The 18,685-nt window shown below is 45.1% G+C and overlaps 2 protein-coding genes, 1 long non-coding RNA gene and 1 pseudogene across 11 annotated transcripts in view; 2 read left to right on the top strand and 2 right to left on the bottom strand.

Moving 5' to 3' along the window:
- Positions 1–18,685, bottom strand: part of LOC122447860 (ankyrin repeat domain-containing protein 26-like) — a 578,892-nt gene that overhangs the window by 38,450 nt on the left and 521,757 nt on the right. The gene's annotated exons all lie outside the window — the stretch shown is intronic.
- The window catches only part of LOC122447868 (putative ankyrin repeat domain-containing protein 19), a 136,241-nt gene that overhangs the window by 31,085 nt on the left and 86,471 nt on the right, over positions 1–18,685 (top strand). Inside the window, exons 8-12 of one of the 5 annotated variants that reach the window (XM_043478591.1) lie at positions 810–894; positions 1,635–1,805; positions 3,000–3,113; positions 10,945–11,059; positions 11,222–11,396. The exons of 1 other annotated variant lie outside the window; for it this stretch is intronic. In XM_043478591.1, coding sequence (XP_043334526.1) covers positions 810–894; positions 1,635–1,805; positions 3,000–3,113; positions 10,945–11,022 — 448 coding nt within the window. In that variant the 3' untranslated portion in view covers positions 11,023–11,059; positions 11,222–11,396. Of the gene's footprint in view, positions 1–809; positions 895–1,634; positions 1,806–2,999; positions 3,114–4,444; positions 5,413–10,944; positions 11,060–11,221; positions 11,397–18,685 lie in introns of those variants that run through there. 3 more of the 5 variants (XM_043478588.1, XM_043478589.1, XM_043478587.1) reach the window with 3 other exon arrangements.
- LOC122447871 overlaps positions 1–18,685 on the top strand; it is a 318,875-nt pseudogene that overhangs the window by 18,949 nt on the left and 281,241 nt on the right.
- LOC122447894 lies at positions 593–17,675 on the bottom strand. The gene is made up of 3 exons (XR_006271449.1): positions 17,467–17,675; positions 14,950–15,128; positions 593–707 (listed from the first exon to the last, which is right to left on the bottom strand). It is a non-coding gene; the product is annotated as an uncharacterized LOC122447894 (long non-coding RNA).

Here is an 18,685-nt window from a genome sequence, read left to right on the forward strand (position 1 = left end):
GTCGCTGTTATTTTAGCCACTCCAGTAGGTGAGTGACACTGAGTCAGAACAGCTAGAGTGGGCTCTAGTTGGTTATCTCCTTCCCCTCACTGATTCCGGCCTGGTAGAGAAGGAGGTTTCCCTTGAGGGCAGAGAGCAGAACGCTCTGTGTCTTCAGAACAGTCGCCGTCCTAGTCTTCTCAGACTCCGTACAGAATGTCACAAGCAGGCGGCTTAAACTACAGGAGTTTGTTTCCCAACCTTCTCAAGGCCAGGATCAAGGCGGGGCTGGCTTGGTTCCCATGAGGCTCTTCCACGCTTGTGGGCAGCCCCCTCTCACTGTGTCTCCTTATAAAGTCACTGTCCCATTGGATGAGGACCCCACCTTGTGAGCATATTTAACCTTAATGACCTGTTAGCAGCCTTGTCTCCAGACATCGGTGACTTTGTGGGCCCGGTTCAACCCACAGCAGCCACTCTGATTAGGCCTCCAGCCTTTGACTCCTGGTGAGCTGTGATGCTCTTCACCTGTTCTTCTTTCCGGTCTCCAGAGCATTGGTTTGCCCCGTGACTTCAGTTCTCTGATGGATCTCAGAAGTGTTGTTGACTCTCAGTTACTCAGCTTTTTCTTTGTTCTTGTTGGGAGGGTGGGAGTCACGACTTCCAAACTCTTTCCAGGCCGGCGCGGAAATGGGGTTTTGTTTCTCACATGGGTTTCTGCACGTTCACTGTCAGGACATAGAAGCATAGTAGATTTTCAGCTGCCGACCTGTGTTCTTCCTGACTTCCCAATCACTCTGGGAGTTCTTTTGTCGCCTCTGGTTTCTCAGACACCTGCTGTACCCTGGAGAGAGCTGCAGTTCCCATCTGTGTCTTCCTACCGCTGCCTGCCTCTCCCCGAGCCTGGGTGATAAGGTGGGAATAGCCGCCCTGGGGCGACAGTGATGCCCCCGCCTAGCTGTGCGTGAACCCTGCTCCTAGGCTCAGAGGGCTTCAGACCCTCAGCCTCCAGAGAAATTGCTAGGGAAAAGCAGAGGAGCAAAACATGGTTTGTGTGAAGCTCCGTCTCAGGAGTGTCAGCTCTACATTTAGAGGGAGGCTGCTGTACGCGGCTGGTGTGGGTCCCGTTATGGAAGGAATTAAACCCAGCAAAGAACCCAGGTGGTAAACAGGACAGAATAACTTGATCCTCCCAGGATCCGGCATGAGGTCACTGGGAGGGCTACAGGCAGGGCTTCCAGGCTCTCAGGTGCAGAAGCATCCCTGAATGGAGTTTGTGTTAGTCTCTCAGCCCTATCCAACTCTTTGTGACTCCATGGACTTTAGCCTGCCAAGCTCCTCTGTCCGTGGGATTCTCCAGGGAAAATTACTGGAGTGGGTTGCCATGCCGTCCTCCAGGGGATCTTCCCAACTCAGGGACCAAATCTGCATATCCTGTGTCTCCTGCATTGCAGGTGGATTTTTTACCGTCTGAACTACCAGGAAATGGAGTGTGGGCATCAGATAAATGGACTCTTTAGAAATCGTGAGCTTTCCTGGACACGCCCTTACCTTGTGGGGTGGCCTACCAGGTAGAGATGCAGTTTTCTGTGCCTGGTGGTGACCCTGAAGGTCTGGGCAGTCACCCCACAACTGCTGTGCCTTTTCCCCGGCAGCTGTATGGAGCCACCCAGAAGCTGTGGCTGGCCCGGTCCCAGCACGCCCAGCGGGTGCAGCAGTCGCAGGAGGAGATGGCGCAGCGCGTGCCCACAGGCCGCGTGGCCGAGCTGCAGCAGCTGCTGGAAGGGGAGCAGCGGGCAGCTTGGCAGCTCCAGGAGGAGGCGCAGGTGAGTGGGGACAGGGCTGGGGGGCCAGCTGGGGGTGACGGAGGGGGTGAGTACGATCTCTGGTGACTTAGCCACAAGCTGCCCAGGTGCCAACAGGAGGACGGCCCGACAGCCCTCCCGCCACGTGGGATGTTTATGGAAGCCACGGTACACGGCTTCTGCTGGGAACTGGTGAGTCTTGAGTGGCCGACCCTGAAGTCCCCCAGCCTGTTTTCTTGGCTGAGTGTGTCTGCAGCCAGCCACACACGTGACCTGGTTCCAGAACTGAAAGGTGGTGATAGAAGGGCCCCAGCAGAGAGATGGAAAGGGATAGCTCTTCAGGAGTGCAGGCAGGTGCAGAGGTCCTGAGGTGGGCTACGCTTGGCGTGTTCAAAAGCAGCAAGGAGTAGGGGGCTGGTTGGACATGGGATCAGCACAGTGACAGCACGGACTTGGGGAGCCCTGCTGTGTGCCATCCTCTCATGGAGAAACAGAGTTGCTGCCTTAAAAGGGCAGCAGAAGAGTGGCTCAGAGCATGCACTGCAGGGGACTGGATCCTGGCTCCACCACCTGAGCCGAGTGATTTAACTGAGTGAGTGATTTAGCCCTCTGTGCTCCGATTTCTTTGAACCTCTGGAGGCAGCGGTTCCCGCCTCAGAGCAGTCTCTCAGGCATCAGTGAGTGAGCACCTCAAAGCGCGAGCCTGGGAAGCACATTTGGGTCCTCAAAGTTCATGGGTCAGTGGGAGGGTGAGGAGGGGCAGAGGGCCAGGTGCCTTCCTGAGGAAAGAATTTGTGCAAGATAGGAAAGGTGGGTAAAATCTGACAGTTGTAAAACACAAATTCTAACGAAGAATGGCCTTATAGCATTATGCAGCCACGATATGCTGGAGCGACATTTAAGCTAGGACAGATTATTGACAGAGGAAATTTAGTCAGAGATCCTCGAGAAAGACTATTATGTTGGGGGAAACTCAACTTTGAGTCATGTAGGATTAAAATCCTACGACAAAAAGTCTCTAATCTGCTCACACTACAGTGAGAAATGCAGCTTTGTAGCTTGTGAGACATTTCTGATGATCCCTCCCTATGGATGAAAGGTTAGCCAGATGCTCAGATTTTGTTTACTTCAGCTGATTTCCATTCTAAAGTAAAGAAGCCTGAGATGATTCGTTTTAAAGTGAACCATGTTGATCTCTAACCTCCTCTTGTTCAGGAAGCACATGAAAAACAGCTGGAAGCAACAGAAGAGCAGGTGGAGGAGGTGGAGATGACTTTGAAGAACATGGAAGTGCTCCTCCAAGAGAAAGTAGGTGAGCTGAAGGAACAGGTGAGTGATGCACGCCGCATTTGGGCGACTGGGTAACTAATGAGGGAGACAGGACCCAAGAGAACCCTGTGTCCTGCGGAAGTGCTGAGGAGGGGAGAGGAGGGCAGGGAGAGAGGGGAGAGAGAGGCCTTGCTGTCCTGTGAGGTCTGCTTGGTGCTCTGGGAAGTGAAATGTGAGCATCTGTGGAGATACTTCTCTCACACAGGGACCAAATGTGGTTTATCTGGAGCGCCCTGGGCCGCGGGTCCCCAGTTCTAGTCTCTCTGTGCAGGCTGCCCGCTCCAGACCCCCACTCCTCATCTGTGAAGCCCCTGCCCTGCCTGCACCGCCACCCTCCAGCCTTGTCTGTCCCCAGGTCCTCACTTTCCTTCCCGGCCGTCCGGCTCTTGGTGAATCCACTACCCTCCAGTCACTCTTGGCAAAACCTCAACCCCAAGTAAATCTTAAGGCTCCTACATGCCAGGGGTACATCCTCAGAGTAGATAGTGGCTTCTCTGGTGGCCTCGAGATTCTGCAGGACCTAGCCCCTTCCCCTTGGGCCCTTGCCCAGCCGGCGTGGCAGCTCTGCCTTCCTCATGGGCCTCCTGGCCGTTCCTGTCACCCCCGCATGTGGGGGCCTTTGCCTGGGAGGTTTACCCAGGCAGCCTCCCCCACGTCCCCCATGCTCCTCTCAGGGCTGTCTGTTCACCTCAGACTCACCGTGTGTCTCCCGCCCGGGTTCTCTGAACACACCAGCTGACGCTGCGTGCTCTGCTGGCTCCTCCCGTTAGAACACGTGCCTGTGGGAGCAGGGCCGCGGCCGGGCAGCACTTGGCCCGCAGAGCTGCTCAGTAGCTACTTGAGTGAGTGAACTCAGCGCGGACTGTCAAAGCCCAAAGCCGGGACCCCTGCGTCTTTGCATCTTGACCGTGTGTCCTGTGTCCCCATCGCTGGAGCCCCTGTCGGTGTCGTGTGGGCGGCACCCAAGGAGCCTCAGCGCGTCCTGCTGACATGGTGGGCCTGCAGAGCCCGCTGAGATAAGCCAAACAGTTTGGGTGCTCCTGACAGTTTCCTCGTTGTCTTTTGGAGGCCTCCAGATTTGGGTCTTCTTGTCTTCATTTCGTGGTAACCCAGTTTGTACAAAGGTGGCTTAAATTTTCTCTACCACATAGTTCGTCAGTTTCCTCTCTCATGCCAGGATAACAAAACCTGTCATTGCATCCAACATGTCTCTGATTTGTAAGGTTCCCCAAGCTAGTCTGAACGCGTGTGGAGGAATAGGAAGGGAGAGCTGGTGGCGTGGCTTGGCTGCGTGAGACGTACAGTACACTGTGGCTTTCTCCCCTCTCCAGTTTGAAAAGAGCACAGGATCTGATCTGCTGCTCAAGGAGCTCTATGTGGAAAATGCCCACCTGACAAAAGCGCTTCAAGTCACTGAGGAGAAGCAACGAGGCACTGAGAAAAAGTCCCGATTCTTGGACGGAAAAGTTAGAACTCTCAGCAAACTCCTCAGCAAGATTGCTGAAGCTTCCCTCGCTGTTTAGACTGCTTTTCTTCCTGGCGTTCATTTTGAAGGAACGTCTATTAAAGTAAACCACTGTGACACCGTAACTTATTGTGGCTCACTGGCTGTACACCCCTGGATAAATGAGGATTGTGATTCTGTTTACCCCACAAGCATTTAATGAAGGGTTGTGTGCCAAATGCCTGGGAAACATGTTGGAGAGGACTATTTTTTTTTTTTTAGTGGTCCTTGGGTAACTTCCAGAGTTACATTCCGAATTTTGCTACTGAAAAACAAACCAGATTATGGGGTTCTCAGCAAGGTAAATGGTAAAATAAAGCAATTTTAATCTTGCACTTCTGACCTTGGCTACAGAGATTAAAATGTGAAGTCAGGGCTCTGTAGTTTTACCATTGCACTGTTAGTTCTATGGGTTTAGTCTCTGGCATTCTCGATGGTGGATCGGTGTAGACACTCCAGAAACGCTACACTTTCTGTGACTTTCAACTAGCGATAAGGGATAGAGGAAGGAAGCCTTTTTGTCAGGGCCTGTTCCACCACGAGGGAGGTCTAGACAGTGCTGGTGTTTCAGAGCTGTGGACTCAGGGAGGATGGTATCGTATCCATTGTGAATGCAATCTTTTCCTCACTGAAATGTCATCACACTGCAAAGTGTATTATATGTTAAAAACCAGGAAAAAAGTACAGTTTTATATTCAAGATATACATAAATTATGATCATTTGGTTGATCAGAATTAACTACTGTAATATGAATTTACTGTATCTGCAATAAAATCCTTTTCTATTAAAATAGATTAACTTCTAAATATTTTTTAAACTAAAATATTTCAAACATATAGAAAAATAGTTCTATAGGAAACATTCATATGTATTACATAAACATGCAGATGTGTTAAGAACATTGTTACAACATCTTGGACAGAAGCCCAGTCCCTGTTCTACTGCAGCCAACCTCTTTTCCCTTCCTGGTGGCAACCGCTCTCCTGAGGCTGCTGCAAGCCCCCTCCCCTCCATCTGTCTGCACATTTACCGTACGTGCTTGAATGAGAAAAACCTTAAGCCACTGGAAGAGATGGAAAGCTCAGATCTGGGGTAGGAAGACTCAACAACATAATGTGGACTCTTCTCTCCATGCACCTATGGTTGCTCAACCTATGACAAAGAGGCAAGGATGGACAGTGCGGAAAACCCTCTTCAATAAGTGGAGCTGGGAAATCTGGACAGATCCATAAAAGAATGAAATTGGAACATTCTCTGATACCATACAGCAAAGTATACTAGAAATGCATCAAAGGCCTACATGGAAACTTTTAGAGGAAAACATAGGCCGAACACTCTTTGAGGGAATTCTCTGGCAGTCTAAGGGTTAAGACTCGGCACTTTCACTGCTGTGGGCCTGAGTTCGATCCCTGGTCAGGGAACTAAGATCCCATAAGTCGCATGGCACAGCCAAAAAAAAAGCACTCTGACATAAATTGCAGAAATATCCTTTTTGATCCATGTCTTAGAGTACCGAAAATAAAAACAAAAATAAACACATGGGAGTTAATTATACTTAAAAGCTTTTGCACACCAAAGGAAACAATAAACCAAACAAAAATCTAACAAGGACAAAATATTTGCAAAGGAAGCAACTGACAAGGGATTAATCTTCAAAATATGCAAATAGCTCTTGTAGCTCTATGTCAAAAAAAACACACAAAAACCAAAAACCCAGTTTCAAAATTGGCAAAACAAATAAAAAATAGAAATGGGCAGAAGACCGTGATAGACAGCTCTCCAGAGAAGACATACAGATTGCCAGTAGGCACATGAAATGATGTTCAGTATCACAAATTATCAGAGAAATGCACGACAGACCTGCAATGAGGTATGACATCACACTGGTCAGAATGGCCATCATCCAAAAGTCTACAAATAATAAAGGCTGGAGAGGGTATAGAGGAAAGGAAACCCTCCTACATTATTGGTAAGACTGTAAATTGGTACAGCCACTATGGAGAACAGTATGGAAGTTCCTTAAAAAGATGAAAATATAATAGAACTACTGTATGATCCAGAAGTCCCAATCTGGGGCATATATCTGGAGAAAACTAATTCAAAAAGATACACATACTCCAGTGTTCATTCGAAACTCCCTTCCCATCCAAGGTTGCCACATACCATTGATCAGAGTGGCCCGTGCTATGCAGTAGGAAAGACGATTGAGTTTTCCACCTTGGATCCATCACTTACTGTCAGATGGCTTTGGTGAGGCTACTTAACCTTCCCTGAGGGGAGCAGCTCCTCAGCTTCTGCTGGAGGAACCAGGAGATGGGTTCCCCTCTGTCCCCTCCCCGGCAGCACATGCCTTGGCCCTGGTCCACTGGTACTTTGTCTTGTCCAGGCAGAAATGTTTAGGCCTGAGTCCTGCTCCTCTTCAGTCGAGATCCTTCATCATTAGCCTTCCTCTACTCACCATTCTGGTCAAAGCTTCTTGGTCCCTGCTTTTCCTCCTATCAGACGCTCTTTCCCCAAGTAGGCTAGATTCCCTGTTAACTCAGTTGGTAAAGAATCCACCTGCAATGCAGGAGACCCTGGTTCGATTCCTGGGTCAGGAAGATCTACTGGAGAAGGGATCGGCTACCCACTCCAGTGTTCCTGGGATTGCTTGGTGCTCAGCTGGTAAAGAATCTGCCTGCAATGCGAGGGACCTGGGTTCTATCTCTGGGTTGGAAAGGTCCCCTGGAGAAGGGAAAGGCTACCCATTCCAATATTCTGGCCTAGAGAATTCCATGGAGTGTACAGTCCATGCCTTAGCAAAGAGTCAGACACGACTGAGCGACTATCACTTTCACTTTTCATGCTTTTTATAAATGGCCTTTATTGTATTGAGGATATTTCTATTTTATTGTATTTTTTTAAAATCATGAATGGGTTGTGAATTTTTTCAAGTGTTTTTTCAGCGTAGTCTTACTTTTACTTCTTACTTGAATGTTGGTAGCATTGCTCTCTGAATCCATTTTGTCCTAAGCTTTTAGCTTTTGGGAGGTTTTTTTTTTTTAATTAATATTTGAATCTCCTTATTTCTTATTGGAGTGTTGAGTTTTTCTACTTTTTCTTGTTTTAGTCTTGACAGATTGTATGTTTTTCAGAATTTATCTAGGTTTTCCAGTTTGCAATTGTTCATCAATAATAATGGTCCCTTATGATTATGCTCCTTTACTTCTAAGGTATCTGTTGTAATGTCGCTTTCCTTTCTGTTTCTTTCAGTTTCCTCTCTTTCCTTCTTACCTTAGGTACGGGTTTATTGATATTGTTTGTTTCTTTCAAAAAATGCGTTTCCAGTTCTTGCACATGCACACTGGGCATTCTGGCACACGGGCAGTGTGTTTAGAGGCGTCACTTAGCGACGATCATTCTGGGATGCAAGATTCCAAACCGTTGAGCTTCCCAGCTGGGAGGTTGTGGCGGGCCGGCTCTGGCTTACCTCTAGTGCTCGTGTTGGGTTTAGGGGACTGCGAAGAGCCGAGGGGGAGGTGAGGTGTGTTTGGAGTCTGTAGGCTCTGCGATGAAGAAGCTTTTTGGCTTCAGGAGTAAGAAGGGCGTGTCACCCTTCGGCTCCTCCATCAGCCTGGGGAGAGACAGAGGTCATCATAAAACCAGCTTCCAGCCCTGGTACCACATCCGAGACAAGGACCTCCGAAAGATTCACAAAGCTGCCAGCGTAGGCAACGTAGCTAAAGTGCAGCAGGTCCTGTTGCTTGGAGAGAATGGCTTGAACGAGAAGGACAAGAGGAACAGGTAAGCGGGGAGGAAGGGCCTGGCAGAGGTCCCTCCTGTGAGTTTCCCCTCCAAAGCTTACAGACACCTTTGTTGGATCCAGCGCCCCACAGACTTGATAGGCTGCAAAAGCCTTAGTTACTTTCAGATCTGCTAATAATTCCCCTTATAGAGCACTTTACTGGTCGTTTCAAAGTTATTTAACTGAACGTCAGTAATCACAGAACTGAAATGAAACATGAATAGCATCTTTTTTCCTTCTTCCTCTTCCTCCTCTTCATTTGTTGTTATGCATGCGTTAACATGATCTCCTCTTGAGTAAGAGCTCTCAAGTTCTATAGCCCTCAAGAAATCTTCTGGAACTCCCTAGCTCTCACATTGTTTTTCTCATGTGATTTATGAAAATTCTTCCCACTGATCATCCATTGTGGATATTGACAGTGGACAGATTTTTGATGTTGTCGGCATCTTATTTTTAATGTACACATTTTTATACCATAATGTTACATATTACAGAAAAGTACATAGTGAAAAAATAATCTCCATGGCAGGTCAACTTCTGGATTAAAAATTCTTCAGATACAATGCAATATCTGTTTTATATCAGTGTACGCTTATGTGTATATGTTCCTTGCTGAAGGACCTTAGAAGACAGCTTTGAAGTAGGAAGCTGGCTGTGTCCTTGAAGAGCAGGACATTTTCCTAGGGTATATGGTCTTTCCATGTTTAAACTAAAGACACAGATCGTGGTTTTAAAGATTTTGGGTTAGACATGCTGTCTTTAATTGTTGTGATGAAATTAAAAGTTTTGTGTAGTAGGCAAAGATTTGCCCTTTTAGATATCAAAATTTGCTGGATGACATTTTCTATCAGAAAAGATAAATTGTGTGTAGATGGTGTAGAAATAACCTGGTAACTATTTAGATAAAAGTAACTAGATTTTTTTATCTCACCAAAAAGTTTCGAATGGAGTATGGATCAAAAATTTTAAACACACAGAGTGAGAAAAGTACCAGAAGACAACTGAAATTCCTACTTATACATTTTGCACACTGACAAAGACCTTCTTTTTTTTCTAGTTCTACTGGTTATTAACCTTAATATTTTTTTAATTAGATGGTAATTGCTTTCCAATGTTGTGTTGGTTTCTGCTGTACAACATCATAAATCGGTTGGGAATATACATATATCCCACCCCAAGGACCTTTCTAAGAGTGATTTCAAAGCCAAGAATTGTGGAGTTTCCTGGGTTTCGGCACCAAAAAAGAAAAAGAAGAAAACCAGAAATCTGCAAGTTGATTTAGCAACCCCCCAAATTTAAAAATGTCTGTAGAGCAAGCTGTCTGTAGGGAAGTCGGATGAGCAGACAGGGCTTGTCTTTCTGGCACTCATAGGAATGTGGCACAGATAAAAACTATTTGTCACTTTCAATTTAACGTAGAATTTTTTGTGAGGATTGGTATCCCGCGACAGCTTTCAGCCTTTTCAGAAGTCAAGGGAATCTTGAGAATTTCCTGGCCGTCCAGTGGTTAAGGCTCACTGCTCTGGGCCCAGGGTTCGATCTCTGGTGAGGGAACTAAAATCGTGCAAGCTACAAGGATATATTGTCCAACATGGGAAATATAGTTAATATTTTATAGTCACTTTAAATGCGGTGTAACCGTTCACAGTTGGGGATCACTGTGTTGTGCACCTGTATTATATAATAATATATAATATGCATCATCTCTAAGGAAACTAGACGAAAACCCCTCATGGTTATTAGACAACCGGAAAGACGAGAAATGAACAAACAAAAATGCTACAATTTACAGTTGTAATGTCTGTGAATTATAAATTATATTCCAATGTCAGAGACGTTAAAATGTGAGAAAAGGAGCATATTAGAATCATCGAAGTACAATGTTGTCTCTAATCCTCTAAACATATCTGCAAAGGAGGTGTAATGTCCTTTGACTTCATTCAGATGTTGTCCTTGTAAGGTAGTAGTAGTAGTAGTAAGTATGATAATATAATCTAACAATTACTAGCTGTTATCTATGCCGGGAACAGTTCTAAACCCTGTGCATGGGTCTCATTTAAGCATCGCAGTGCCGTCCTGTGAGATAACCACTCCTCTCTCTTCATTTTGTTGGTGAGGAAATTGAGGTACAGAGAGGGTGAGCGACAGCTAATAAGTGACAAAGTCAAATTTAAACTCCAGTTGAGCTGAATCTCAAGGTCTCGCGCATTCTATTCAAGTAGCCTGTTCTTTCATTACTGTGTAAGAGGAGCTAAACCCACTCCAGTGTTCTCGCCTGGAGAATCCCAGGGACGGCGGAGCCTGGTGGGCTGCCGTCTATGGGGTCGCACAGAATTGGACACGACTGAAGCGACTTAGCAGCAGTAGCGGCAACAAGAGGAGCTAAACGAATAATATCCTGCTCTTTCTCCAGAAGAAAATGAAATATTTGTTTTAGAGGCATACGAGTACTATGCTGTTGAGTGTTTTCAATCACACAGAGAGTTGTTTGTTTTGAAACAGTTACACTACATTTTCCTAAGAACTTGTCTTGCTTTCGTAGGACTGCCCTCCACTTGGCCTGTGCCAATGGCCATCCCGCGGTGGTGGCCCTCCTCCTGGAGAGAAGATGCCTGCTTAACCTCTGTGACAGTGAAAACAGGACCGCGCTGATGAAGGTACGGGGCAGCGACCCGTGTCCACATGAGACGGGTGTGATTTAACCACTGAGACTAACAATGAGTTGATCTCGTTGAAATAGAGGGAACTGGTGAACTTGTGGGCTATTTCCTTTGAATTCCTAGAACTCACACTCTTGTTTCTTGGCACAACGCTGACAGGCCGTAGAATGCCAAGAGGAGGAGTGCGCGACTCTCCTGCTGGAGCACGGCGCCGACCCAAACCTCACGGATGCCAGTGGCAACACCGCGCTCCACCACGCTGTCTTTTGCCAGAATATATCACTCGCAGCAAAGCTGCTTTCCTATCACGCCAATATAGAAGCCAGGAACGAGGTATAGCTCAACTAACTTTATTGACAAAATATTGGCAAAGCATTTTTCTAAACTGTAGTGTTTTATTGATAACAGGATATAAATAGATAGACTGAGTAGTGTCCAGCAGGCCCTGTTACCATGGAAACAACTCCAAAGCCAAGTCAGGGGTTGGGTGGAACATGTCAGAGCCCACAGAAAGGGCAACGCTGTCTCTCTCAGCCACCTTCTACCCCAGAAGGAAGATTTTCCCACTAGAAAGTGCTCAGGAATGGGTGGTAGGCTCAAGTCCTACAAAGAATGAAGGCCTGGGGAGAGTGAAGTGACGTGGTGGGTGGCTGCTTCCAGGGGCTCAGGGAATGGGCACAGCTGCTGGGGGGGGGATGGGGGTAGGAGGAAGGAGAACCAGTGCCCAGCAGGGGGAGCTGGGGGGTGCAAGTGGGCCAGGGAGGCAGCAGGCCTGGAGCCCTGAGCCCTCCAGGACCCCTGTTCTGAGATCCGGTGAAGTGGGTCAGGTCATGTTTGATACCAGCAAGGGCGTTCACTTGTGCTGGTGACCACTTGGTTCACCAGGTACACACCTCGGGTCTCCCACACTCAGCCCTGGGGGGCTGCTGGGCGGGGCTGCAGCTGAGTGTGGGGAGCTGGTGATGGTGAAGCTCGGGGCTGCAGCTGAGTGTGGGGAGCTGGTGATGGTGAAGCTCGGGGCTGCAGCTGAGTGTGGGGAGCTGGTGATGGTGAAGCTCGGGGCTGCAGCTGAGTGTGGGGAGCTGGTGATGGTGAAGCTCGGGGCTGCAGCTGAGTGTGGGGACCTGGTGATGGTGAAGCTGCCACTCCTGCTCTTTCTCCTGTGGCTGCAGCCCCGCCAGGAGCTGCAGAGAGAGCTCCCCGACTCTCACAGCTGGGCTCAGTTTTCCTTGTTTGGAAGCTCCAGCCTTCCCTGAGTGAAAATATTTTGAAAGCACTTGATTGTCTACGATGTCACTTTAAATCACGATATTACTCAAGAAGCATTAGAGGGCAAAGCGTTCTTTTTTGTGTTTATGGCAGATATTTGTGATAACACAGCAATTGTTAAAGGTAAAACTTTTTCCAAGTATTTTTCCCTTTTTAAAAAAAAAAAGTTTTTTTCTAATTAGTCTAAAATAACACAGTAATGCAAAATTTGCCTTGGGGAAGTAGACTTTGTCTTAAAACTCAAACAAGCATTTGACAACATAATAGAAATGTTGCTGTTGTTAACACATTCCAATTTTATGAAGAAATGATTTACATAAAAATGATTTCTCTCTCATTGCCCAAGGCTTCAGAGGCTAAAAGGAAAGGAAAACGAGCGAGCAGCTGAAAAACGCAGAGCAGGCTGGAATTTTGGCAGTTGGGGAAATGCCAAGAAGAGGGTTTTTTTTTTTTTTTTTTTTTTAATATGTATTTGGCTGTGCTAGGTCTTAGTTTCAGCATGCAGGGTCTAGTTCCCTGACCGGGGATGGAACCCAGACCCCCTACACTGTGAGCGCTGAGACCCAGCCACTGGACCACCACAGAAGTCCTGAGGTTTTGGTTTTGTTGTTTTCCCCCTTCAGTTTATATATTTTGCTAAGGTGCTTTTCAGTTTCAGGTATAATAGTTGTTATTTTGAGAAAGAGATTGAATGAGTTGGAGACTTGCCTAGGTATCAATTTTAGGAAGACTCTGCAGAAATCAGATCAGCAGTGAAAAGGTGGTGATTAAGTGGGAAAGAAGAGAGAAGAACAAATATTGAACAGAAATATTATCCTATTCTGGCAGAAACAGCCAGTTAGATAAGAGTCTAGACTCTGCTCTCAATCTAGAAGGTCTTGATGGAAAGGGAAGGGGTTTATAAACAATGAGATCAGGTTGCCTTTTGTGTTTATTAGTCCCTGTTCTACCATTATTTACCCAGGAAAATTTAACTCTGTTTTGATGACTCTTGCCTCTTACACTTTTCTTTTTTCTTCAAAGCCTCAAGTAAGAGAAGGGATTGGCCATGTGGGTTAGAGATGAGACTGGAATGTTTGCTGGGCTAATTCTCAGCTAGATTGTGCTGGTGAAAACCACAATCCGTTGGGAAAGTTTATAAAAAAAATTTACAAACCTAGGCTGTTCCCTGAAGATTTTGATGGAATAAATCGAGGAAGGCCTGGACTTGTGTATTTAGAAATATTTCCTTGAGATTCTGATAGGATCCTTGGTGAAGAACTATGGAGTGATTAAGTATAATTTCTAGTGCACCTATCTCAAAAATAAGTAATCTATAGAAGAGTTGGAGTTTGATCAATGCTAGCTACTTCCATCAGCTCCCTCCTTTGCAGCAATATTAGCCTGACTTTTTCCTCTGCCTCTGTGATTGAGAAGTTAAAAGGAACATTTTTGGCAATATCTATTGGCTTGAGTGATATAACTCCTTTTTCTTCCAACCACTAATTATTCAGTGACACTCCAAGCGTCTTTAGAGATTTGCTCATGGCCAAGTCACTTCATGTGTAGAGTCTGACCCTTTAAGAATTTTACACCTTCTGTTACCAACCAGGTCATTAGGTCAACAATGTTTGTTACCAACAGGGTTTTCCTGACTGCGGTAACAGTAATTCATGAGCCTTCTTTTGGTGTCAGCAGGACAGACTCTTGCAGTGTGTCTGTTAGATTTGCTGAGCCCTGGCATAAGCGAGAGGACAGCTTTAAACATCAAAACCCATGAAGTTAGTCCAGATGGGGATTGTTTGAATCATTTACTTTCAGCAGTCTTAGGAACTCACTAACTATTTGGTTAATAATCTGGGAGAATTCTAGAAAGAGATTGTAGTTTTAACAAGCAGTGGAAACATTCTTCAAGTGGGAATTTTGAGTCTTGTTTTTTAAATTAATTTTAATAAAATTATGAGTCAATAGCAATTTTTATTACATATTGAGACCCACTTTTCTTGTGAACCACATGATACTCAAGAAAGGAAAGCTTTCACATACAAATATTTGCTTTATACCCACCTGTTTGGAAACAGCAAAACGTTTTAAAAGCACAAATGGGCTACAGACCAAATGTGGTCCTTGGTTATGTTTAGCTTACCTACCTCCACAAGCTGAGTCAACATTTAAAATTTAGCAAACTCATGCTGATGTCTGTGTTTCAGGCTTCTCAGAGGCCCAAATCTGGTCCCCCTTGAGCCCATTCTACTGTTTGGTCTGCATGTGGAGGCCTCCCCTTCTGTATGGGGCGTGTGTTTGCGGGTTTGCCAGCCTCACCTGGCTTTTTCACTTAGGTCACCAGGTTTCCCCCTCCATAAGCATTTGAGTTTCCAATTCTTGATATATAGTTTATTTTGATAAATATTTCGAAGTTTTAAAGACAGTCTAATTAATCTATAATTGATTCCATATTTTAAAAGAATCTCTTAAGGATGGGATTGAATTTTTCAAATTAGAATTTTTAAGTTGGTTGTGGCGGTTTCACACTGAATGAGTCTCCCAGACACACAGGATTATGAGAGAGAGCGTGGGGAGAGTTCACGGAAGAGCAACTCCCCGAGAAAATGCTGAGTGCATATTTATTGGTAACTTACCTTGTAATCCTTCACTAAGAGCCGTAAAGCAAGACAGAGACCAGAACTCTGGGATTAAGGAAGCTTCTTCCTGGAGGTCTGGAGGTCATCACATGAGAGCCGTCAAGAAAGGTCTTTGAAGATAAGCGGTGTTGTTCTGCATCAAACAGCATCTAGCTAATGCTGACCTGTCAGTTTAACTTAAGGGCGGGGGAAGGAACAAGCAAAGGAGAATGAATAAGATTAAATTTCAAGAGACTTTGCTGAGAAAGCCGATAAACATGGTGCCCACAGTTGTTTTTTTTTGGAAGAAAAGAAAACAACCTTTCTCTTTGCATGTTCATGTAGAGGATAACATTCCCATTGGAATGTCTGTAAACCTCATGAGGTTACTCTTGGTCATCCTTGGATAGGTTATGCATGCTACAGATAATATGATGTATTCCTGCCTCAGCATTGCTCCTAAAATATGCAGCTACGAAATCAAGTAGCTAATTGATTCTCTCTGGAGGAGTGTTGAGACTAGTAATAGAGCAAGTAAATACTGCAATATTCCTGATAGATACTATGATAGAAGCAAAGATCCTTGGAACCAGTAAATGTTGAAAGTGGGTTTTAGAGAATGACTCTGTGGTTCATCTTTGGAAGAGGGAGAGGAGGAGCATTTTATTCTTTCCCTTTTCAAAAGACGTATTTGGCTGCACTGGGTCTAGTTGTGGCAGGTGGGATCTTGCGTTTCGGCACTTGGACTCTAGTTCCCTGACCAGGGATGGAACCTGGACCCCCTGCTTGGGAGCTCAAATCTTAGCCCCTGGGCCCCCAGGGAAGGCCAGGAGGAGAGGAGCATCTTGAAGAGATAGAAGGTGCGCCGGGGGAAGAGGAGGAGGGGCTCCCGTTTATTTGCTTTCTGAATTATATGTTTAAGTTCAGAGAATCTATTGCATGATTTTCAGTTCAGTTTAGAAATAGGTTAACTGGGTACATTCGAAATGGTTTTTCCTGTTTTACAGGATGACCTCACACCACTATTATTGGCCATAAGTGAAAGGAAACAGCAAATGGTGGAATTTTTAGTAAAGAAAGAAGCAAATGTACACGCGGTTGATAAGATGAAAAGGTACAGTTGTTCTTTTTCTTTTTAAAAACCTTAGTGCTGTTCTTGGGTGCTAACATCAAGATAAAGATTAAATTAATAAGGTTTCATTTGTGATCAACACTTCATCAGTTAGGTAGAAAACCAATTATTCTGACTGGGAGTCGTGAAAAACTATATAGCAGAGATATATAGCAGGATTCATATTCCTTTATAATACTGAGTGATGTCATATGCAACCTGTTCTTTTTTCTGGTTGATCTTGTAGGAGCTGAGGGATTTCATACTAGTTTGATTAGCTTTATACAATATGGATTCTGCTTTTTAGTTTACCTTATGACAGTATCGAATTTCTTAATTCTTTTATAATGATTGTTTAACCTCTACTTCGTGTATATTTTTCCTTAGAAGATGCATACTAAACATAAAGGACTTGATTTTGTCTTTTGGGTGACTCTTTGCTTTCAATTACTTTCTTTGAAAAATACTGATGTTATTAGATTGCAGAAGAGTCCTTCACAGTTTAGTGACTGAACAACAACAAAAAGTGGTTAGTAATCACTGTCACCAGATACTGTGGGCTCATCAGTTTTTATCTTTTTTTATTTCTAGTACATTTTGATGTTTTCATTCTAAATGAAGGTAGAAGGAAGAATGATAGGTTTAATTGGATAAACAGTTGCTTCAACAAAGATAAGTCAGAGGTGGATGATACAGATGAAAATGATGGGCTTTAGATTCAGACTGGGTTCAGCTCCTAGCTTTCCTCCCTGTTAGGGTTGTGACCTTGGGCACATTACTTATCATCAGCAAATAAGTTTCCTGATACAAAAGGACAAATAGTAATGCGTCCTTCAAAGGTGGCTGTGCGTAGACATAGTATTTCATTTAGTGAAGAGCACATGCTTGTCCACATCATTAAGTGCCACGGTGACTATTTTTATTTCCATTATTGTTAATATTTTTGTTTTAAGCCAGCAAATAGCCTTTGCTTAACCCACTCTCTAGCTGACTTTGAAGCATAATATATCAGACTAAGGAGGAAATGGGGGATTCGTTCCTTAAATAGTCACCTGCCTCAGATAAGTGACCTCAGCACAGTTTCTTGTCCATCAAGGACTTTGATATTATTTTTGAAAAGCATTTATTTATTTGACTGCGTGGGGTCTTAGTCGTGGGAACTCTCAGTTGCAGCATGTGGGATGAAGTTCCCTGTCCAGGGATGGAACCTGGGCCCCCTGCCTTGGGAGCCTGGAGTCATAGCCCCTGGTCCACCAGGGAAGTCCCCATCAGGGACTTTTGAAATAGTAAGTGCTGCTATGTGCCATCCCAGTGGGACAGGAGGCTGCTTTTCCATCGCTTCGTTTTAGCCTTGGAGGTCATTTACAAGGATGTACACTTGAGCGTGTAAATGGTCAGTTCTTCATGGGAGGGCAAGATGTTACCTTGGTAAAGCACATCAAACGAGCTGTTTCTGTGAGTTCACTCAGCTTCCTGAGGGTGACGTCGTCTCTCTGTTGTTGTAGAACCGCCCTCATCCTTGCTGTCAGTTACGAGTCTATGAGTGTCGTCAGCCTTCTCCTGCAGCGAGGTGCTGACGTCTTTTCTCAAGATGTCTTTGGACGGACTGCAGAAGAATATGCTGCTCTGAGTGGTTTTAGTATGTAAGTGTCCACATTAAAACGCCCGTGATCACTAAACTGCCGCCAAAAAGAATTTTCACTGTCACTTGTTACATGACCAGTGAGAGTTTTCTGTTCGGTGCAGGCAGCTTCTATCCTGTGGGGGCACCTTTCCTTGGGTCATAGGTTCCCTGTCGTCCTTCCCAGAGTAGTGGGTGTCAGCTTGCCTGAGATTCCATAGTTACATGGAGGGTTGGCCCCCTCATGGGGTCTGTTTCCTGCAACAATGAAAATCTTCCAAAGGATTTATCTGCCTCAACCGTAAATGTTTTCTGAGTCTGTCTCACAAGGAACCCATTCACCAGAACTCCTTAAATCTCAAGTAAGTTAGTTCAGAGAGGAATTCAGAGAGGTAAGCCCTGCCTGGGACTTGCCAGTATCCACTGTAAGAGTAGGGTTATGTCTTCCACGTGCATCAGAGATGAACATGGAGATTAAGCATCATTGTCAGAAGGATCTGCTGGTTGAGAGTTTGAGCAGGTAGAGAAGGGAGAGTAGTGGTCCAGGCCAGGTCTTGATTGTGATTAGTTTTCTGTGCTTGGTGTGATTAGCTGCAATAATGGGGGATAGTTATGTTACCTAATGTAGTGAGTTCATATTTTATAAATAAATGTAGGTACAAATTACATAAGAGCTGAGATTCCCTAAATTACAAACCACAGAGAACACTAATCACCATAATTAATAACAGTTTCCTGAGACCCTTGAATGCTAAACATATAAGAAAACACACATTGGTTTTACTTGGAATTCCAAAGTAGTTCCAACAATAACGATCAAGAGCAAATTATTCCATTCTTTGACTGTTTCTGCAAGCATTTTGGGGCTATATTATCTCATTACCTCCTCTTAATCCCCTTGTGAAATAAGGCAGTAAGATCCCAGTTGTGGAGAGGATGACTTTGAACTCAAGAGAAGCAATTCTCTCGAAACAAAGAGCAGTTGGTTACAGAGCTAGGATTTGCGAGTTGGAAAGAGTTTT

Source organism: Cervus canadensis, chromosome 10 (assembly GCF_019320065.1).
Source record: "Cervus canadensis isolate Bull #8, Minnesota chromosome 10, ASM1932006v1, whole genome shotgun sequence".
NCBI classification, from domain to species: domain Eukaryota; kingdom Metazoa; phylum Chordata; class Mammalia; order Artiodactyla; family Cervidae; genus Cervus; species Cervus canadensis.